Genomic DNA, 21,057 nt, shown 5'->3' with positions numbered 1-21,057 from the left:
TATCCAGATCATAATAGAAAGCCTGAAAGATAAATACAGCAAGCTGAATATGAATTTGTTTATACATATTAATACGACATTTCCAAGTCTAATGCAGAACCAGCTGCTCAAGCACTTGTTGAGAGTTACACTGTTTTAAAGATACTTTTATGACAGCAGACAGGCAGGCAGCAAGGCCACCAATTTTAGGAGCATTTTCTCATATTAGTGCCTGGTTCTTTTGGATGCCCAAACTGAGATACTTACAAACTGATTTTCAAAAAGAAGGAAGACCTGCAAACCAGTTGGGGCAGATGCACGTTTTTAAGCCTTTTATCCAACCCTGAAAGATTTATTTGTGCCCCAAATGAAAGACCCAATTTCAAATCTATTATTAAGTGCTCTGTATAGTTAGGGTATTACTAATAATAAGCAAAGGTTCTGTAAGGAAGATGGGGTGTGGCAGTAGCAGAGATGATAGGCATCTGTTCATTCATATTTTGCCATTCTAGTCTTACATTTATTCCTTTTAGTTTCTAGGTCCTGCCAGACATGCATGTTGCTTGCCTAATAGTCAAGAATAGAAACATTCTCAATGAGGAAGGAATGTGACCTAGGAACCTTAGCAGGATACTGAAAGTTGGGACTCATGGGTTTAATTCCCAAATCAAGTCCGAATTTGCTTGGCAAATCTGAGAAACTGCTGGAACACTAGCTTCTCACTCAAGAGGTCAGGACTTAACAACTGGAAAGCCCCCAGGAGTTGTAGGGGCAAGAGACACAGCTTGTTTGTCTTTTTAATATCAGCTCTCATTTAGTCACCCTGATGATTAATAAGCATCTTACCAGTCTGGAGTTCCTTTTTGTATCTTTGTGTCGACCAGAGAGATAATCCAACTCAACCTGTTGTGCTTCCAGGTATTCGCTGGAGGGGAGGAAGAGAAAAGATGTGCTTGTAACCTACTGCACAAATGGCACCACCTCTATCCCAGCAGTCAGCAGCAGGATGCAAGGAGGCCAAGAGACTTCCTTTCCCTCTGCCACTCTCTAGACATTTGATTCTCAAAGCCACCCCTAATGAGATGGGGAAGATGGGGTGGTTTGCACAGGAAAATGGCTGTCCTGAAGGAAAAGAAAGTAGATGCAAGGAGGGCCATGATGGGAGAAGAGCCCAGGTACATGGTAGAAGTGTAAGGAGATGTCCAACTATTCCTTTTTTCTAATTCTTTACATTTTTCAGTGTTAGGAAACCCCTGGGCTTGTTTCTCCTCTCAGCAGGGTGCTCCGAGGTAATTCAAGGGGCAGCTGTAACTGAAAAAGTGAGACACATAATTGTGCTCACTCACATATTTGCCATTTCTTGTTTCCTTTAATCTAACCTAAAAGAAAGTCATTTGGAAGGAGTCTGGCTTCACTCTTTATATGCAAGAGAGAAATACAACATGAGGTACTGGAGCTGGGAGTGTGGTAAGGGAGTCTCCCAGGATGAGAGGGAGGAGGGGTTGTTAGGAGGCCAGGAGGCTCCAACTCACATGCAGCAGCTGCCATGGGTCCTGGTCCCAAAGCCAGTGGTCTCAACAGCTGTCCCTGTCCATCCCTCCCCAACCTCCTTGCTAGAATCCCCTCCAATGCAAGGCTTTAGTTCATTTGTCCACTGGGCCCATTTTCCTAAATCTGCCAAGGAATAAGTTGCTCATCAGCTCCAGTTTACAAAATCCAGGAGCTGCAACAGTGAACACTTGTGCCCTGAAAAAGCAGGCCCAAGGAGGTGTTCGACACCATTGGCAGGGTGCGTGCACATACATGAAGAAATTAAGGCATTGCAGCAGGGGTCTGCCCAGCCCGGCTACAGCTGAAACTCAGCGGGGAGGGGAATAATGGAAGCAGGGCATCCACCACCTGGGAGCTCCGGGGCTGCAAGGTAACCCCTCCGGGAATGCAACTCTCGGGGCCAGCGGCTGAATAAACTCCCTCAGTGGCTTGCCTGAGCAGCAGGGCTGGCTGGAGTGGCAAGTTACAAGTGCCCAATAGGCAGGAGCCTGTCATGGCTTCCCAGCAGGGCTGCGCTGTGGGGCCGGCAGAGCTGTGGGGGCCTGCAGGGCTCCAGCCTGCTCCACGCCCCGGCGCTGCTGCACACAGCCCAAGCCTGCAGCTCAGCCCCTCACCGGGAAGGGGCTCCCTCTCCCCCACAGTGTGACTGGGGTTGCCACCCCCAGGAAGGCCCCTGCCCCATCCCGCTGCAGTGGGAGGAGGGGGGAGGGCAGGGAGGGGTTACTCCTCCTCACTCTGGTGAAGGGGACAGCCAGGGGCCTATTCTGAGCAGGGAGCCACTCACCCACAAGCAGGGTAGAGGGGAAACTAACTCTGCTCCCTGCCCCCCTTCCCTCCCCAGGAGCCATGGTGCTCCCCTGCTACACCAGCAAGGGGGGAGTGCAGGCAGACCCAGCTTGGGGCCCTGCCAGGTGCACAGGGAGGGGGAATTAAACCCCTCTGGCCAGTTCAGCCTGGGTTGGCCACACATCCCCAACACAGCTTCCCTGCAAGCAATGGCCAGCTCTAGCACTAGCACCCTCTGCACCTGGCCTGAGCAACTGCAGGCATGTGCCCACATTGCCTCAGTCCAGAGAGCTTTTTTGTCTGGTTACAAACCAGTTCAGCCTAGGCAGGTTTGATTAACCTGAAAAGGTTGAATCAGTTTAGGCTCCGGCTTTTTGAATGTCTGTCCCTAGACCTTGTGTGCAAGGGCTATAAACTCAGGCCCAATGTAGCTACTACAGGACAGAACTCTTCCTGAGCAAACCCTCATCCAGCTTCATTTTTAATTCAGAACAGACACAAGCAACTATTTTCCCATTTTGTATTTTAAGAGCTGAAGAAAAACTCCTGGAAAATGCTGTTTTGCAAGATGCAGAACCTGAACAATCTAAACAGCTCAATGTGTTTATGTTAGGCAGCCTGCACTTTTTCAAAATTACTTTTTTGGAGTCTTTTGTTCTTGTTCTGTTACAAACACAGCTCCCCTGAGATGCACGGTGGTTCCAACTTTCAGTCGTCTACTCTCCAGGCTTGCCAGTAACAGCTTAGTGCAGATAGCCAAAGCTTCTCCTTCCTTCCTTTTTTTTTTTTTTTTTTAAAAATATAAAGAGCCACATCATTGTAGGTTCTAGAAGCATTAATACTCTTGTCTGATATAGCATCACCCACAAGTTTCAGAAGAATTATGGGTTATTCACCATAGCTCACTATAGAAAAAACCCTCACATGCATGCACATAGGTACACAAGCATACATGCACTCCACACCAAAAATCTAAGTCCTTCCAGCAACAAATGGATTTTGCTTGCTTCTGCTTAAAATTTGGACTTTAAATTGCCATTTGATACAGATTTTTCCTAAGATTGCCTTAGTCAATTAGTAAGTTCTGTTAGGAGCCCTGCACAGTTGCCAGAGCCTGATCACACAGCACTGCTTGTGGAATTAGGACAAGCTCTAATCCATCAGACAGTTTTGGTTTCCCCATAACCAACAAAAATTCTAAATGCTGCAAGAGAGATTTGATATCCCTATTTGTGCTTAGTTTAATACGCTAACAAGTCACTTAAAGGCTGGGATTTTATAGTCTTCATGGGAAAACTAGTTTGTTTTACTGTTAAGCATAATTAAGAAGCTGAAGTGTTTGAGCTTAATTACAGTGCTATTTCTCATTATGTTCGGAGCTTAAAATCCCATGATCAGAGCTAACATGGTAATAAAATCCTAGAGTCATTAGCTTTGTATGTGAAGCAACCCTGAGTCAAGACAACATCCAGAGAAATACTTACAGGAATGTGAAAGCCACAGGAAGGCTGAGATGGTTCCATTTACACTTTAGGTAACCACAATTGCCAGGAAGGTAATGAACTTCCCAACGTCCCAGGCTGGATGTATCATCACCATAGAGAGTTTTACTCTCTGTTATCAACTTTAACAGAGGAAGGATTAAGACCCTTACATAATCAGATTCTAGGAGCTCTGCTTATATTTGCTCAAATAAAATAATCGTTTCAGTGGAGTAACTGAAGGTTTTATTTTAAACAAAGAGCATTCAGACTGTCAGCCCATTCTCCGATCCATATTCTGTCTAGGAATAAAAATATACATACCTAGCTGAGCCATCTGGAATGGATACAGAGGAAAAAAGTTGGACTTTGACCCTGTCTGCCCATCTTCATTTCTGTATAGCATCAAACATTTAGTTGCTCACTATCAAGGCTTCAGAATTATGCGATTTTTTTTTCTGGATTAAATACAATTAACATGTTGTTTTAACGCCATATTCATCAATCCAATTCAGCTCCTTGTAGTTAAGCAGAGCACCCTCTGCCACTGAGAAAGGGAGGTGAGAGACTGGGCCCAAATCAGTTTGTTTGCAAAGGGGCAGATAGAGTACAAGACTGGATATAGTTTTAAGAGGACCCAATTCAATATCCAAAGTAGTCAATGAAAGCTTTGATACCAATTTCAAAGGATACAGAACTGAATTACTGAACTAGCATATGACGCACAAACTTTAGCAATAAAGAATACACTAGATAAGGCAAATTCCAACAATACTTGAAAAATCCTTACTTAAGTCCTTTCTTCAAAGCTTCAAAAATTTTCTTCACCTGCTGTGGTTTTGGATCCCAGATGACAGCCCCTTTCTGCAGGGAGGGATAAATCTTGGAGGATTTCACTGACATTTTAGATCTCACTGAGCTTCTACTGAAAGACTTTCTGTAAGAGAAAGAATACAACAACATACCACCTCAGTCCTAGAAGTTTCACATGCAGAGCTACCAGAATATTAATCCTAGATTCAGTCCTGTAAGCCTTTGTTCAGGTGAGCATTCACCTTGAAGTAAAACAAGGAGAAGATCTTCTGTTAGAGCAGTAGCAGACTGTGGTAAGACTTTTGCTCTCAACCCAAAGCCACAAAATGGTAATCAGATTGCATAACAGGTAAGGGCACAGAGAAGCCAAAGGAAGACACATTAGAGCAGGGGGCTAACTTTCTGGCCTAAAGGAAGACTACTAAGAGCTGAGTGACCTTTCTGTGGTCTTTAAAAGGAAAACCATACAGAGTTCCCATTACTTCTGAGGACCAAAAATTAGTCAAGTCATTGCTACTTCCCAGAGCGATTAATCCTTCTGATATTCTCATCCAGTAGCTAACTGAAGTCCTAATTTTGTAAGCATATTAATGTGAGTTGCCCTTTGAACTCAGATTTCTCATGTAAATGGTCATTACCAAGAATGGGATCCCATTTTCATTGTTATCTTCATTTGTAATGTATAGAAATTATATAACTTTATTAAGGTCAATGGAGATTGAGCCTCAGGAACCCCTGCTCCCTAAGCTTCAGTAGCCCCAGAGATGTATTAAAAACATAGCTACTTTATGCATCCATTTGACTATATCATACACAATTACTCTTAAAAGGAAATTTAAGAGAATAGATCAGTTTCAAGCTATTAGGTAGTCTGGGAAAGATACCTTATAATAAAGCTTTAGAAAAAGCTACTATTTGTCAGTACACACCATGTGTTTAAGTATTCATTTATAGTTCATTTCTACTCAGTCCAGATTACAAAATAGTTACTTATCAAAGTCCCTTACAATGACAAACATATTTTTAAAACAATTGTGAAAACAAAAATGAATTCCATTTGTATCAAAAATACTACAAAAGGCTATTATGAAGTGGGGCTGCTTTGCCTGAAAAATAACACCTGTAGCAGTTAATCCCATACCTGTAATGGATAGAGTCAGGGTAGGCACTGCTGATGCTAGTCTGCTATTGACAGATTTTTGACTGGTGTACCTTCCTCTACACCCAGATTCTTTGTATCTGGTTTCATTAAGCCTCCCTTCTGTTGCCTTTAACTTCCTTCTTTAAACCAAACCTTTATTTTAGAAAGATAACTCCCCACTCCTAAAAACTAATCACGTTCATCACTGGGCTTAGCTGAGCCTTCCCACTCTTCCTGAGATGTAAACAAGGTCTCTATTAGACTCACCTGAGGAAAGTGAGAGGGAATTAATTACATATGTGCCAGTTTAACTAGTATTCCTACACCTCAAAGCATAAGGATAGATGGGCTGGAGATTTGAGCTAAGTGTCAAGATACTTAAAGGCTGTTTCCAGCTTTGTTACAGACAACCCTCAGGCAAGTGCTCTACTCTTTAGGCTAGATGTAGAAGGAAGGGGCTTGAGCATCAGAGTCCAACCTACTCTTGCTTTGTAGGTATTTGAGTTCAAAATAACCATCTATAGAATCTGAATGCAGTTGCTATTTAGTTCTGCTAGATGTTAAGTTTAGAACCGTTAAATAAAGCATCCAGCAGGGTTAGGTAGCAGCTGCATTCAGATTTTGTAGACCTAAATTAGACACTTGTACGTCTTTCTTACTGACCCAGTGAATCTTCGATTATTCCAAGCAAAGTGGGGACAACTTCAACAGAAGGGAGTGAAGAATACAAACAGCCTGGTAGGTAGGCTAGTCTCCTGTGGCTGTGATGAAAGGGAAGGAAGAGATGTGAATTTAAACTCCATACAGCAGAGGGAAAACAAAATGCAAGCACATCCTTTGTCCTGGGTGAACACTTAAATTGTTGAGCAATTGTACAAAAGGGGTCATCTGCTTCTACTCTCTGAGGTGGCTAAGAGCACTTACTCCCTTTAAGAAAGATGGCTTACCTACCTACCTACCTTCCTTCCTTCACAAAAAGGATCAAGACCGTGAATCCCAAACTCAGGGTGGCCTCTTCCTGCAGCCTAGAGTGAGGTGGCCATGTGTCAGGTAAGAAGGGAACTTAAAACTTGCCCCTCTCTCCTCCATGTTTCCTATTGATTAAATTAGGCAGATACCCACTCAACATGTGGGCTCCTGAAAATCCCATTTCTTTGTTATACACAAGGACAAAGCTGGGTGCCTAATTCGGGGCTGTGGATTCTACTACCAAGCCCAGACACCTACAAGTTAGGTACCACAGTAATAAATCCCTCTGCAGTTTCTGCCTGCTGTGTGCAAGTTTTTCACTTTGTGGATGGCAACAATAATGCAGTACAATCTTATTCTAACAAACCCCAGCATTTAATAATCCCAGCACAAGAACCATATTTTTTGTCATTATTCTGAGGAAGCAAATTGACTAATCTTGTTGTAACAAATAACCTTTCTTAATGAACTCTTCTTCCAGGCCCATAGGTGTTTGGTATAATGTGGTTGTACTACACTTACCTTCTTTGTAAAGTGTTGCCAAGCTAAATGATACAATGTGCTTAAAGCACTCTGCCAGCTCTGAGGGAAGCTGTGGTAGAAATGCAAAGTCTGCTCAGGGGCTTCCTTGACAACCTGGCTTGTTTGTTGGCCTTTGCATAAATGCTGCAGAATACCAAATGATCCCCAGCTTTGCCATTCTGAAAAGCCTATGAGAGAAGTTAGCTAGGAAACAACAGTTAAGTCCTCTGGTGTTTCACCCAGAAATTCCTAAATGGCTGAATTCTCATCCCTGAGCAAAGCTTTGCTCCATCTAGACAAATGAGCAAACAACTGGGAAAATGTATGAAGAACAATTGTTTTGAAATGCTTCACACCTGAAAATAATGGACTCCTCTTATGTGAATTCCCTTTTTTAAAGTATTCTTCCCCTGCTGTAAGTGCTTAAGTTATGGGAACAGCTGTTCAACCCCTTTCCAGATGCAGTTTTTCTTGTAAGAACCCCATTATGTTTTAGGCTCAAATCTGTTTACACAATTTGCTGTCTGTGTTTTTTTCCCCCAGAGATTAGTTATCAGTGTGATTTTTAGATGTCTGACTTGTGCTAGGATTATTATTATTCTTCAGGTTTCATAACAAATCTCATGTAATCATATGTAAAGACTTCCAGATTAGATCACCAAGATGTGTTGGATTCCCATCTCAACTTGCACTATTATAAATATTGTGTTTGATAACAAGGTTAAGGAACTCATTCAGTGCTTGAAAACATGCAGTATTGTACAAGAAGTGCCAGGTGTTTTATTGAGACACAAGGGGTTACTTTCCATGGTATGAATTTAGGAGTAGAATACATTAGTAGCATATTTTTCAATGCTTCTATATGCTTTGAATCCGTTCACCTTGGTATTATTCTGACATATTTTGTTTAATCTTCAGTTTATAAAGCACTATTTGTTCTAAAAAGACTTTACTAACTATAAAGAAATCGCTTTATTCAGGACAGGAATCCATGCATCTGGAGGAAAGGTAAGTACTAACAGCATCCAGCAATGTTACACAGCAATTCAGGACAAGCAGGAAGGATGAAACCTGTGCAGTGTAGTAGATAATGGTCTGCACTGGAAACTGGGAAGCTTGGATTTTTAGCCCAGCTGTGCCATGGACCTATATGATATGAGCAGACTTGCTGAATCTCTCTCTGCCTTTGTTTTCCTTCCCTGCTCCCACAGTAATGTTTCCCTGATCTCACTTGGGCCCTACAGAAGTTACTATAATGCTAATAATATATAATAACTTGAAGAGGAATGTAGCTGGACTGAATGCAATTGCTAACTTCAATTAGACAACTAAACTTCAATTAGAAATCTAATCTAAATCTAACCTCAATTAGATTTTAGCCAAAACCCAGCACTTCTATCCTTATTTTATTGAACAGTGGTATGAGACTTGTAATGACCCCAAGCACTAAGGAAGTTTTGCTTCTCATCAGGAAGATCATGTTGGCAGAAGTTCATCACTTACTGCCATTCTGCTAAAGAAGGAAGGGTTACTTCAGTATTAATTGAAGGAGAGAATCTATGAATTGGGGCATTCTTGTGACCCAGACATCAAGTGTCTGATCTAGCAGATTACAACTGATATTTTGTATTGTCTTTTAATGTCCATTTCCTCAACTTAAACTGGTATTTAGTGGCAAATTTGCAAAATTGTACTTACTAAGTATTAGCTGTAAAAACTATGTTGGCTTCAACACGTCAGACCCATTTTAGATGGATTTAGCTGTGTTTGTTCTGTCAGTAGGTAGGATGATCCATCTGTAGCCTGACCTGCTCTTAATTTTGTACAAATACAGTTAAAATACTAGGTGACAATGATTTTTGATGAATGGTATTTTAGATTGCACCTTACATCCCAAAGCACTTGGTAGACTAAAATTGATGTAGAAACCATAATCAAATTGCGTAATTGGCTACTGCAAGGTGCAAAACACCACTCAACCATTTAAGACGAGAAGAGATGCTTTATCGGGGGGAGGGGCCTTGCAGCTGGCAAAAAAAGTCTTGATCTGTACCTAATATCTAACTGTTTTCACTTTTCATGATACTTACGCTAACTTTCTGCTTTGCACTGTGCTGAATCCAGCAAAGGAACAGCTCCTGCTGATTCCGCCTCCATCACCAGGTGAAACAAACGTGAGTTTTACTGACATGGTTGCAAGTCAGTAAGTCTGTCACCTTCTGAAATAGAGAAAAAGCAAGTGAATCAAAATCTGCTTGGCAATTCAGGCTTGAACAATGCTGAACTGCAGGGAAAAGAAAGCTCTAAACAATACAACAGGCACTAGATTGGCAAGAGGAAAAGAGCTGTCTGCTAAACACGTTTTCTCTGCTTCCAGCCACAACATAATTAATCAGCAACCAAGTCATCGGAAATAAAATCTCTCGTGTCCTCATGTATTTGCTGATCTGTTTTGCAAACACACGGTCTCCCCCTGCAAAAAGCTGAGTACTCTTAACTCCTGCAGAAGTCAATGGGACTTGAGGGTTCCCAGTGCCTTGCAAAACAGGACCTTGTCTTACAGCGTGGATTGGCCTTGGTGCTGATGGAGGCATTCAAATCAACCCATTATATTTCAAGTCCATTTGGGATGCCTGAAAAGTATATTTGGGGACCAGTTACAAATATGTCCTTTACATCAAATTCCTGCATGTGGGCAAAGTATCACTAAAGTGAACAGGGATTTGTAAAGGAGCAGGGGGACACCAAGAACAGAACTAGGATTTTGGTTGCTTTTGGTGTGAAAACACAAAGCAGAACCTCTTGTTCCAGTAGTAAAACTTGGGCTGTCTCCCTGCTAACTAGAAGAATTTCTCTCCAATTTCACTTCTGTTTCCTATCAGTCAGACTCTTTTGTTTCTTGGAGAATTGTGTTCTCTGCTCTCTGTGTGTGTGTGTACAGAATTCATGCTATAATAAAAGTAACAGACACATCCCACAAAGCAGCTGTAGAAAATCATTCGAGGCATTTGATATACAGAAGAATTCCCCTCCCGCCCCCTACAAACTAGTGTAATGTAAACACCACATCCAGCAGTTTTGCTTTCATTTTTTTTTTTTTTAAGGATGCCAAAAAGAGGGTCAAACCCTCTCCATTTTTACTCACTCCTTGTTCAGGAAAACTCTCACTGATCTCAGTGAGTTTGTCTGAATGAAGCATGAGGTCTGAAGTATCCCCTCCTGTACAGATACCCGTGTAAGTGGAGAAGTCTGCAAGGGGAGGGAAGTGGCATGTGTCTTGCATTATGGGAGGAACTCCAGAATCCAGAAGATCCCCCATGACTAGTGGAGATCCTGGAACTGAAAACAATCAAGGGGCATGCAGACCTTGTTCCTCTGTACTGTCTTGCCATCCCTGAACTGGCTTAACACCCTGGTCCAATTGATAGAGACTTGATCTGGCTTCTATTTCTGGCTCTACCATTGATTTCCAGTGCCAGTTTAGCAGAAGTAGCTGTATCAAGTTGCATTAGTTCACGTAACCATGAGCAGAGGTATTTTCTGTACACTTGAATTTTAATGAGAACTGAACACCAAGCACTGACCTGCAGCTTTTCAGTTATTTCCCTATACAGATTAGTTTGGAGACTTCCAGTTCTCTGCAGGGAGCACCAGCTGGTTTGGACTTTGAGGAGGTCACAAGTACATCAATGGAAAGCAGATTAAATGTTTCGGAGCAAGATTTACAAGGCAGGATGTGAAACCAAAGAGTTCCCTGCTCTGCAAGGGTTTGTCTATACCTCTGCAGTGGCAGGTCCCCAGAATGGTGGAGCTGAGTATGTCTGGTTCACCCAAGTATGCTCTCAACTAAGAGAAGCTGCTCTGGGCTCACTGCCAGCAGCTCTCAAACCCATCAGAGACAGAGGGCTTGAACATAGGTGCTGGATATAAGCCCAGAGCAACCTGTTCAGGTCTGCAGATTCACATGGGCAAGATGTGTGCTTCCCCAGCCTCACTGGGGCCTGCTGCCACTGCAGTATGAACAAGCACAGTCATTTAAAGCAAAAAGGCCAGGGTGTCCCATACACTTCCCATAGCCAGCAGTGGCACCCTTAAGCATGCCACGCTGCTTTGCACAGGCTCCCTCCTAAACTGAAGCAGTTCAGCATGCCTGCATAGGCTAATTAGCATAAGATCAGGCTGTCACAGTCACTGCGGTGCTAATTAGCCTGCCCAAAGCACCATACAAATGTAGCTATGGTGCTTCTGGTTTGGAAGGCAGCCCACACAAAATAGCACCACATACATGAGAATGCAGGTGCCTGGCATGACATGTTTCATGCGTAGAGATGGCTACAGTACATGGAATACACGAGATCTCCAAGGTTCTGGACCAATTCCTGCTGAATCAATGGAAACATGTTTCCTTAAGGGTATCTCAACCAGTTTTCAGCTTCTCTTGCTGAGAAGGGTTGTCACTAATGAGATTGGGCATGCCTAGGCAGACTGGTCATACTCCTCAACATATTTAAAGCTGCAGAACCTTTTCTATTCTTGCCTGCATTTTTCAGATGTTTGTAACTTTGTGAACAATCCCCCATCCACATGATAAATAGCTTGAAGTAAACAAGCAATTTACTGAGAAATGTCATTGCATAACAAGTCATTAAAGGAAGAAACACAAAGAATGGCCTTGTGGTTATTGACCACAGACCCCATGAAATTTGGGCTGGATTCCTGGGTCTATTCCCTTGCTGTCCAGGCTGCAAGTCCTTATGTGAGGGCAGAGGGAGTAAAGATGAGAATCTTAAACTATTTTACCATGACTCCTACATCTGATATAGCAGTGGCAGTAAGGAGCTCTCAAAATGAGACTCTCAGTCTTTGGAGGATGGATATAAGAAACCATGGACAAAACTAGGGAGGACCTTGAGTTGAAGAGAAGACAACAGGTTCTACAAGTCCCTGTGCAAGGCTAAGGCAAGACAGCAGGTTATACAAGTCTTTATTTGCAAGACTAAGGCCAATATTAAAAAGGGTTAAGATGTTTCAACCTTGCAGACTCACTTGGTGACAAAACTAAACTGCTCTCCAGAAAATCACAGGGCATGATTTAATGGATCTAATTAACATGATGTTAATTGGATCCAACTCTGTTGTTATGCTGCAGTAACATGAGTGTAGCAAAGAGGAGAACTGGGCCTCATGTCTTTGAGGTTTAGTTCGGCCCTTAAAGGAATGCTGTCAGGTTTGTTTAAATTCATATAGGATCAATCCTCAGCTTCACTGAGTGTCCTATTAGTCATAACATTTCAGGTTAAGTTACAAAGCCATTCATGGGCAGATTTGAAAAACAGAAGCTTTTCTCATCAGAATGGAGGGAAACTAAAAAAAAAATAACCTTGGAAAAGGCATTGTCAAAAGGATTATCTTTTTTCTTTTACTAACTTTGAAATAGCTGTTGATAAATTCAACCAGGCCAGATAAAAGTGAAATATCATTTAATGATACAATGGAAACAATTTACTAGTTTGGGGTACCCACTCAGAGACCTCATAACACTAAGTTCACACTTTTGACTACAAGGCCTTAAGGAGGATACCACAATAGCATCTTCTTAGAAGGAAGGATTTGTAAACAGTTTTTTAAAAAGCGGTTCACGGAGCTTTACTTGCCAGTGTCTCTGTATGAAAGTGCTGAAACACATCACAACTGCTCCTGAAGAAAAGCATCTGGCCACATCTTCCATTTGACTCTTTCTTTAAGTAAGGGAAAATCAGATAAAGATCTCCAGCAAAATATAGCTGAATTCCATCTTCCAATCTGGTAATCTCTGTTCTGTGAGTCAGTGGGTGGGTCTCAAATGTTGGGGTTTACCACTGGGATTCAGAGGCATCCCCCCAAACCTACCATTCCCAGAAAACAAGAGCTGTGAAGACAACAGCTGTTTGGAGCCTGACAGAAATAGAATACTAAATATCAGACCAAATTTAAGGAGCCTGATGCTGGGAAATACATAAAGGATCAGGGAACCATTGGGCTGACAGAAAAGAGAAGAGGTTTGTCAAAAGTATCCAGTTTTTGGGGCTCTTATGCAAACCTCCAAACTCAGTCTAATGTTATCATGCATGTGCCTTTGCTGGCCTGACATTCCAATTCCCACCCCACTAAAAATTGTTTTTGATTTAGGGGACTAAAATTCATTTGTCCCAATGTCAACGATTTAAAAATGCCCTGAAGACATGTTAACATTTTACCTGCTGCATACTCAAATATCCAGCCATTATGCAGCAGTGTATACTAAAAAAACTCAAATTGCTTGTGCTACTTAATATGTTAGTATTAGGTTATTCCACAGGCTAAACCAACCTCATCCCCCACAAACAAAAACCTGGTGTCTGTTTTTGTTTATGCTCAAACTCTTCCAAGGCCAGCCACATATGTAACTGTTTCTGAGCACAATAGTTTCAACAATTTTATGAGGAAAATATGACTCACTGACTTCTTGCAAAATATTTCGGCTGATGTTTTGTCCATTACACTAGTACTTCTGTTTTTTTAAATGTCTCCAAAAAGTTTACTTACACTTACTAAACTACCCCATGAGAAATATTTAGTGCCTGTATAAAGTAGTATAGCATCCCATTTGTGAATGATCCATTAATTGAGAGACCCACACCTGCTTCCACTTACTATAAATAACTGTAAATGAAATTTGCTTCTTGCAATGAATTGTAGAAATTTTTACCAATACTTCTGTACTGACCTACCCGTATCAGGTGGCTACACATCCAAATGTAGCAAAATGTGGACTCATCTGTCTACAGCTGTGAAGTATTACGCACAAAAATTAGGGGTGCACTGATATTCTTGGCTGATAACGATAGCTAATGATTAGCCAACCATATCAGCTGATGCTGATCCAATACCTGATATTTAATAGTAGTGCAAGGCATTTTAAACTACTGGCATAAATAAACCTATTTTTGTTTTGCATTTTTAACACACACATGCCTCCTGCCTGCTCTGGCACTCTATAAGGAAGGCGATGACCACCTTATTCCCATGCATATCGCTCTCTCACCCATGGCTCCTACCTGCAGCCCTGCTGCCTGCACAGCCCATGCTGCCATCCAGGCAGGCAGGGTGGACCCTCATGCAGACAGCGGTACTTGGTGCATTTGGAGCCCCAGAGCACACTGCTGCCTTAGCACCAGTGGAACCTGCGCAGATGAGCTCCTGCAGCAGCTGGGAAGAAGCTGCTTTTGCAAAGGCATCTGGTGCCCGGCGGAGCGCAATGTCCCTCCCATGGCACCTTACCCTGCCTGCACACAGCCCAATGTCTCCATAGCAGCTCTGGTGCTTTGCCAAGGCAGTGGCAGCAGCAGCAGCAGGAGCTGGTAATGGTCCCTTTGCCTCTGAGCACAGCACCCTGCGACCATTCCCCAGCGTCCCCTCCCACTGCTCACCATAGTCTGCTGCAGGCTTAGGCCAGCAGCAGGGCATGGGGATTGGACTACACTCCCCAAGATATTTTGGCCATGCAGGCATAATTATTGACTACAATGACCAAAAATAGCCGATAGTGTCATTTTTCCTTTTATCAGTGCTGATCCGATAGCTGACCCATATATCAGTGCACCCATAACAAAAATGGAAGCCAAGCTGAGGTCAAGCTTAATATCTAATGCCTGTCTTAGTCATCCAAGTTCCCTTATAGACAAAGAACATAGTCTATCACCCTTACATAATGTTACAATATGAGACTTGGGCATTGGACAGAGCTGTGATGTTGCATTCCTGGCTTGTCCTGTCTCTTACTTTGGATGCCAACTTTGATAGACTGATTACACCTTAGCACTGTTTTTTTAGTTCTGCATAGATCATGTAAACTTGCTCTATGCTGTTTGATGATATCTGTCCCCTTTATCATTCTTCATTATCGTCATTATTGTTTTACTACTACTACTATGACTACTACTACCAATAAATTAATTTGGCTTTAGCTGCATTGTCTTGCCATTGACTGATTTGTCATAATCATTTATTTTGATTTGTGAAAGCCAAAGGGAGTTGATTAAATTGTGGAAGACAAAATAAAAACCTTTTTAGTTGCCCACTTTAGGTATGCTTAACGCTTTAAATCTGGGATGGTGGCCCTGATTCAGGAACCAGATCTGCCAATCCCCGTGTCCATCTGGGCCTTTGCTAAAATCAGTAGAAGTCCATGTGTATTTGATTACAGGGTCCTAATTTGGAACATGTGTCATTTTAAAAGATGGTTTTAGAATGTTTATGCTTACTCCACATAAATCACATAAATGGATTGTTAACAGGAATCGTTTCTACATCATCTCAGGCCAAACTCAAACTCGGTTGTTAGAAACAACCAAAATGAAGTAAAAAGCATGACTAAGTGAATATCATAGCATGCCTGTACCTTTTGGTCAAATCATATCTACACTAAAAAAAGATTGCCAGTGTAACCATACCAACGAAAGCATACTAGTGCATCTTCCTAGTGTAGACACAGCTTCTATTAGTACAAATGTGCAATTGTTGGTATATGAATAAAATAAGCTATATCACAAAAGGATTTTCGCCAGTAAAACTGCCTCTATACTACTGCTGATAGAAAAATGTTGTAAAAAATCTCTCACCCTTAATTGACATTATATTACCAACAAAAGTTTCTGTTGTAAACCAAAAGTTGCAAACAGGTGCTAAGTTTTACTGCCATCACATGTATATGATCAAAGTTTCCCCCCACACACCCTTTCAATGGAATTAAACAACATTTCTACAGAGATCACAGGTCTGAACTACTGCAGTCTCCACTGGCCTACTGGATACAGAATCAGGCTATACATATGAATTCCTGTATTAAGGCCACTGTTGCAACCCTACAATATAAGAAACACCACTGAAGTCTATGTGACTACTGACACATGACAGCTGTAGAACTCAGCCCCTATTATATTGAAGGCACAATAAAAGAGGTCAATATTACAATGAATTAACTGTCCATCTCATGTACATTATAGTGTTAAATCCACTGGGAAAGTACACACAGTATTTAATCTTTGCTCTCAGGCATTCTTTTGAGAGACCACTGACCTCAGTAGCAATGTCGTCTTAACTTGATACTTTACCAGATAAACATTCTAAATTTAAAAAAAAAATAGCTTTTTAACATTTTTTCCTTTTTAACATTTTTTTAACATTCTAACCCAGTCATTGCAATTATACTGCTGATGTCAGAACTATGAGCCATTTCTCTAGTTATTTAGAACTACAAAGGCCACTTTAAACCCTGGAGTCAGAAAGTCTCCTTTTTGATACTTTTTCTCTGGCCTTTTTCATACAGTTGCATATACCACATACAAATAGATTTGCATTTCTCAAATATACGTTTTTCCTTGGAAATTTACAGAAGAAAAAGAGATGCAGAACAATCTAGGAAGGCTACACACAATTCAGCCTTAATCCAGGAAGTCTGATATCTAGATACCCTTCTCTGGGAACTGAGGCTTGTTTCTCGCTGGCAGGCACAGCATGTAACCAAGCCTCCCAAGAAAGCTAGGGATGAGCCAATCTAATTAGAAAGGTTCATTAAGCAATGTATTTGACATTTCGTTTGTTGTTGTTTTGCTTTTAATTAAAAGCTCCTAAGAAGGGATTTTCAAAAGATAGCCTAGGGGAGCAGAGTTAGTCCAATTCTGAGATCCTCTGAAAATTGCCCATCCCCTTCCCTCCCCCCAGTCCATTGCCTACCATTTCACAACTCACTTGTAAAATCCTAAGGGCCAAATTTTACCTCTTCCCCTTTGCATCTTTCCTGCCTCACCCCACAGGTGTCCTCCAGGAGCATAAGAAATGTAGCCAGCTGAACTGGCACAGTGTACTGTGCACAATGTTGGGGGGCCTGTAAGGGTCTCCATCTCCTGTACTCAGCAACAGGGCTAAAAAGCCATTTGAAGGGAAAAAAAGTGTCCATTGGATCTACAAATGAACAAATTCACAAGCCAATTGCCACTTCCCACCTATGTGACAGAGGCTACTGTACTTTTGAGACTGTACAGTAGCGGTTACAGGGCAAGTCTGCTACAGCCTGAAGGAAAGATTTCATTTCTTTATACATGTACACACACGCCCCTTTGCACTTTTCTGTGTAGGTGCAGACTGGGTGGCCTCTCTAATGGACTTCCAGGTATAGGGTAACATTTCCAAAGCACGTAAGTACTTTAGGAGCCAAAATCCCATTTTCAAAAATGACTTGGAGAGTTCAGATCCACAACTATGTTTAGGTGTCTACATCCTATGTACACACCTCACTCCCATTGATTTCAGTGGATTCTGGACACTGAGATACAAATTCTCATTGATTTTCAGTGAGACTGGCTCAAAAGGGCCTATATATTTTGAAAAATAATATTTACTCTTCTAAGTCACCTAGCAGGCACCCTTGAAAAAACTAACCATAAGATATACTAAAAAATTAAATATATATTCAAAATTAAATGTCTGAAAACCTCTGTCCTCCTCACATGCCTTTGAGCCAGGTTTAAAAACACACTATATTCATTTCCTGTATAGCTTTGCTCCACCCACACTGCCTGGCTTGATTTGAAGCCACTTCAGAAAGAACCTTCCATGAGTAAAGTGCAGGAATCTGCATTTACCCTGCAAACAGCCCTCTCAAACAGTTTTCCTCTCCTGTTTGGGACATGAGATACAACCCACTCTTGCAGGAAAATTACAAGCCATGAACTTGGGACTAGATCTGCAAGAACAGTTAAGACCTACGTCTCCAGTACTGTACTGTACTTCAAATTGTTACTTTACTGGCCTCAGTTTCGGCATAGGGGGCCAAATTTTACTCAATGACACCAGCACAAATCCAGAATAGATTAATCAGAGTCAGTTTACTCCAGATTTATCCCTGACTGCAGTTTGGCTGACATGTGGATAGTGACCTGGAAACTATCTGGGGGTGGGGATAGTTTTGGGGTCTTCTTTTAAACTCCCCCTAGTGGCTCAAAACATTAGACAAGTGAAACACAAAGGAGACTTTGTTACATACAGCAGGCTGCTGTAATGTTCCCACTTAGTCCAGCCAGACTGCTAGCTGGAATCAAGGTAGACAGTAAATCCTACTGTAATTTTGAAGGTACTCAGGGAATACTGTAGCCATAATAGAGGAGCAGGGTTTGCATTTAAGCAAAAGCCTTAATTCCCTTCACAGTACATAACGCATTTATGAAGCCACATGGTAAGTTGCTTCATCCAACATGTAGGGCTTCTTCATGCCAGCCTGCATCATAGGTCTGCCAGTGCCTGGGAGCAAGCCAATGCCCTGCCTTAAATTTTGTTTTCCTCTTCACGGAAAGGCACAGAACAATCTGCCCATTATCAGCTGATTTACGAGCTCAGAGCCTGCTGCTCCCTCCTCTGGTTTCAATTTCAAACTTGATGACAAACTTTAAAGCCTGAATCAGAGATTCTGGAATGCGGCAGGCTCCACACGCTAGCCTAACTCAGCTTGTTCAGCTTTGGCAGAATCTGAAACTGCAGTTAGCTGGATCCTAATGAACACTTTAAAAAAATCCTAACAAGAGAAGAAGCAGATGGTGTTGAGAAAGTGAAGTATTTACAAGTGACAAGTAGGCCCTTCTACTTCTGGCAGAGGAAAATTTGCCTAGTACCAAGGAGCAACTCCTACCAGCCTTACCCTTGATAGACTCCCTCTTGTAATTTAGGAAACCCTGATCATCTCTCCACCCTCTTTTGTAAGACACTTCTCTTCTCCCCACTCATCCCAGTGCATGCCTGCAAAGCGCCAGCTTCGCACATGAGTTCTTGTCTCCCTCTGTTGGCTGGCTCTTGGGACCATCACAGTATGCTGCTAGCTCAGCACTCTAGGAACTCTCTTATAGCTCAGCTAGGAAAGCTCTGCATTTTGGCTGCTGACACTTCAATCCTTGCCAAAAGCCATTGTAATATACTTATGTGCCCATGGTATATTACACATGGCTTTATGCTTCAGCCAAAGTTGACAGTAATCCCACAGTGGTAATGGAGTTTGATGTTCAATAGCATGTGAGATACCTCACAGTATCTCCAAGGGGCCAGGCCTGGAATTGCAATGTACTGGAATGTTTGCTAGGGCACATTTCTGGCAGCAGCAGCAGGAGTCATCATGCTTCTCATTAGTCCTCCAATCATTAACTGGCCCTCCTGGCTGAAGACTAAGCCACAAAGTCAGCTCTATATGAAAGTGCAGTCATAATCCCTCAGTATCCCTGGACACTGCTGTTCACTCAAAAATAATGGGCTTGTGATCAAGAAGCGCTCTGCAGAGAGGAAATTAATGCAAAACATCATGTAATGGTGAATGGAGTTACTCTATAACTTCTCTTTAGAGAGAGAATTGTTATATTCTAAAGGTAACACTTTATTTTGGGCATAATTCAGCAAGGTGCTGAGTGCAGGGAGCCAACATTTTCAAGAATGATACTGAGTGCCTGGCCTGAATTTCAGAAAGTGCTGAAAATGCATTCCAGTAAAATCAGGTCCATTTAAGGCTGGTCAGGTTGGGCAACCAAAAGTTGACATTTCCAAACTTGTCACTTTGGAACAGTTTGGCTAGGATGAATTTAGTTTAGTATCTGGTGAGACAAGCTTGAAGTGCTGTATTTTCTAATAAATGAAGGGTGGATAGGCACAGGAGCTTGTGGAACAGTCTTAATCTCTGCCACTATACTCTCTAGAACTTCGACCCTCTATTTTAACCCAAGTGCACTCCATGACTATGACAACATTTCTTGTAGGGAAAATCAAAGATCTCTGCCAATATATAGATGACCTTATGTCTCTCCCCCCGCTCATTTCTACCACACCACAATGTTGGTTCTGCCCATTCCTAACAACATACTTTTTACATTTCTAGTTCACAATCTCTTGGTCTGTTACTCTCTGATTTTATTTGATTTGCATTAGCATTTTAATGAGGTGAACTTTACATAGGCCCACTTCAGTTCCTATAAACTCTTGGTTTTAAATAGACAGATTTAAAGATTTTGCAGGGGAGGGGGGAAGGGAGTTACTAACCACACAGCGGTACTCAGAAACAGATGTTTTACCCCCTTTAAACTAAACTAATGAGAGCAGGAGTATGAGAAGAATAGGCCAGATTATGATATGCAAAAACTGTGTCCACGGTTTGAAATGTAGAAAGCCATATAAGCATGATGGTGCCTCCAAATTTGAGAGACATTCTCAGCTGATGCAAACATAGCTCCATCTGACTGTAGCCACGTCCAGATGAACACGCATGTTCAGTGCTGCAGACCCATCTGTGGTTCTGCAAACTGCACGTACCACACATGCAGGCATTCACTGCACAGCTAATTTGCAGTATGGTAGGTTTTTGACACTGGGAGATCCTGGTGCCAAAACAACTCATGACACAAAAAAGCTGAGCAGGGCCCATGGTGGCAATGTGCACTGCCCAGAACTGGAGCCTGGACAGCCAGAGCCATACTCCAGCTGCCAATCAGGCTCCATGTGTCTGGATCATCGAGGCTGGAGCCCCGGGAGGCCCAGGGCCCCAGGTAAGGCTGCTGGGGCTAGCACCTCTACTGGCCCCAGCCTCCCCTACCTCACCTGGGGCAACTTGCTGCATAGCAGGGCATGCATGCACACAAATTCACCAGGGACAAGTAACAGTGACACAACTATGTCCCCAGGGAATATGTGCCACTGCTCTTTGTCCCCAGGGAAATACATGTGCATGCCCATCTGGATGCACTCTTTGAGAATCTGCTCCTATGAGTC

The 21,057-nt window shown here is 42.3% G+C and overlaps 1 protein-coding gene across 3 annotated transcripts in view; it reads right to left on the bottom strand.

Moving 5' to 3' along the window:
• Positions 1-21,057, bottom strand: part of FAM65C (family with sequence similarity 65 member C) — an 86,041-nt gene that overhangs the window by 33,706 nt on the left and 31,278 nt on the right. For 2 of the 3 annotated variants that reach the window (XM_019510246.1, XM_019510245.1), the window contains exons 2-5: positions 9,333-9,461; positions 4,588-4,734; positions 826-904; positions 2-22 (exon numbers count right to left, since the gene is read on the bottom strand). In XM_019510246.1, coding sequence (XP_019365791.1) covers positions 2-22; positions 826-904; positions 4,588-4,734; positions 9,333-9,433 — 348 coding nt within the window. In that variant the 5' untranslated portion in view covers positions 9,434-9,461. Of the gene's footprint in view, position 1; positions 23-825; positions 905-4,587; positions 4,735-5,751; positions 5,893-9,332; positions 9,462-21,057 lie in introns of those variants that run through there. The other variant, XM_019510248.1, reaches the window with a different exon arrangement.

The sequence above is a fragment of the Gavialis gangeticus genome, unplaced genomic scaffold, assembly GCF_001723915.1.
Source record: "Gavialis gangeticus isolate Ggan-Ray unplaced genomic scaffold, GavGan_comp1, whole genome shotgun sequence".
In the NCBI taxonomy this organism is placed as follows: Eukaryota; Metazoa; Chordata; order Crocodylia; family Gavialidae; genus Gavialis; species Gavialis gangeticus.
This window is presented reverse-complemented; position numbering and strand designations above follow the sequence as displayed.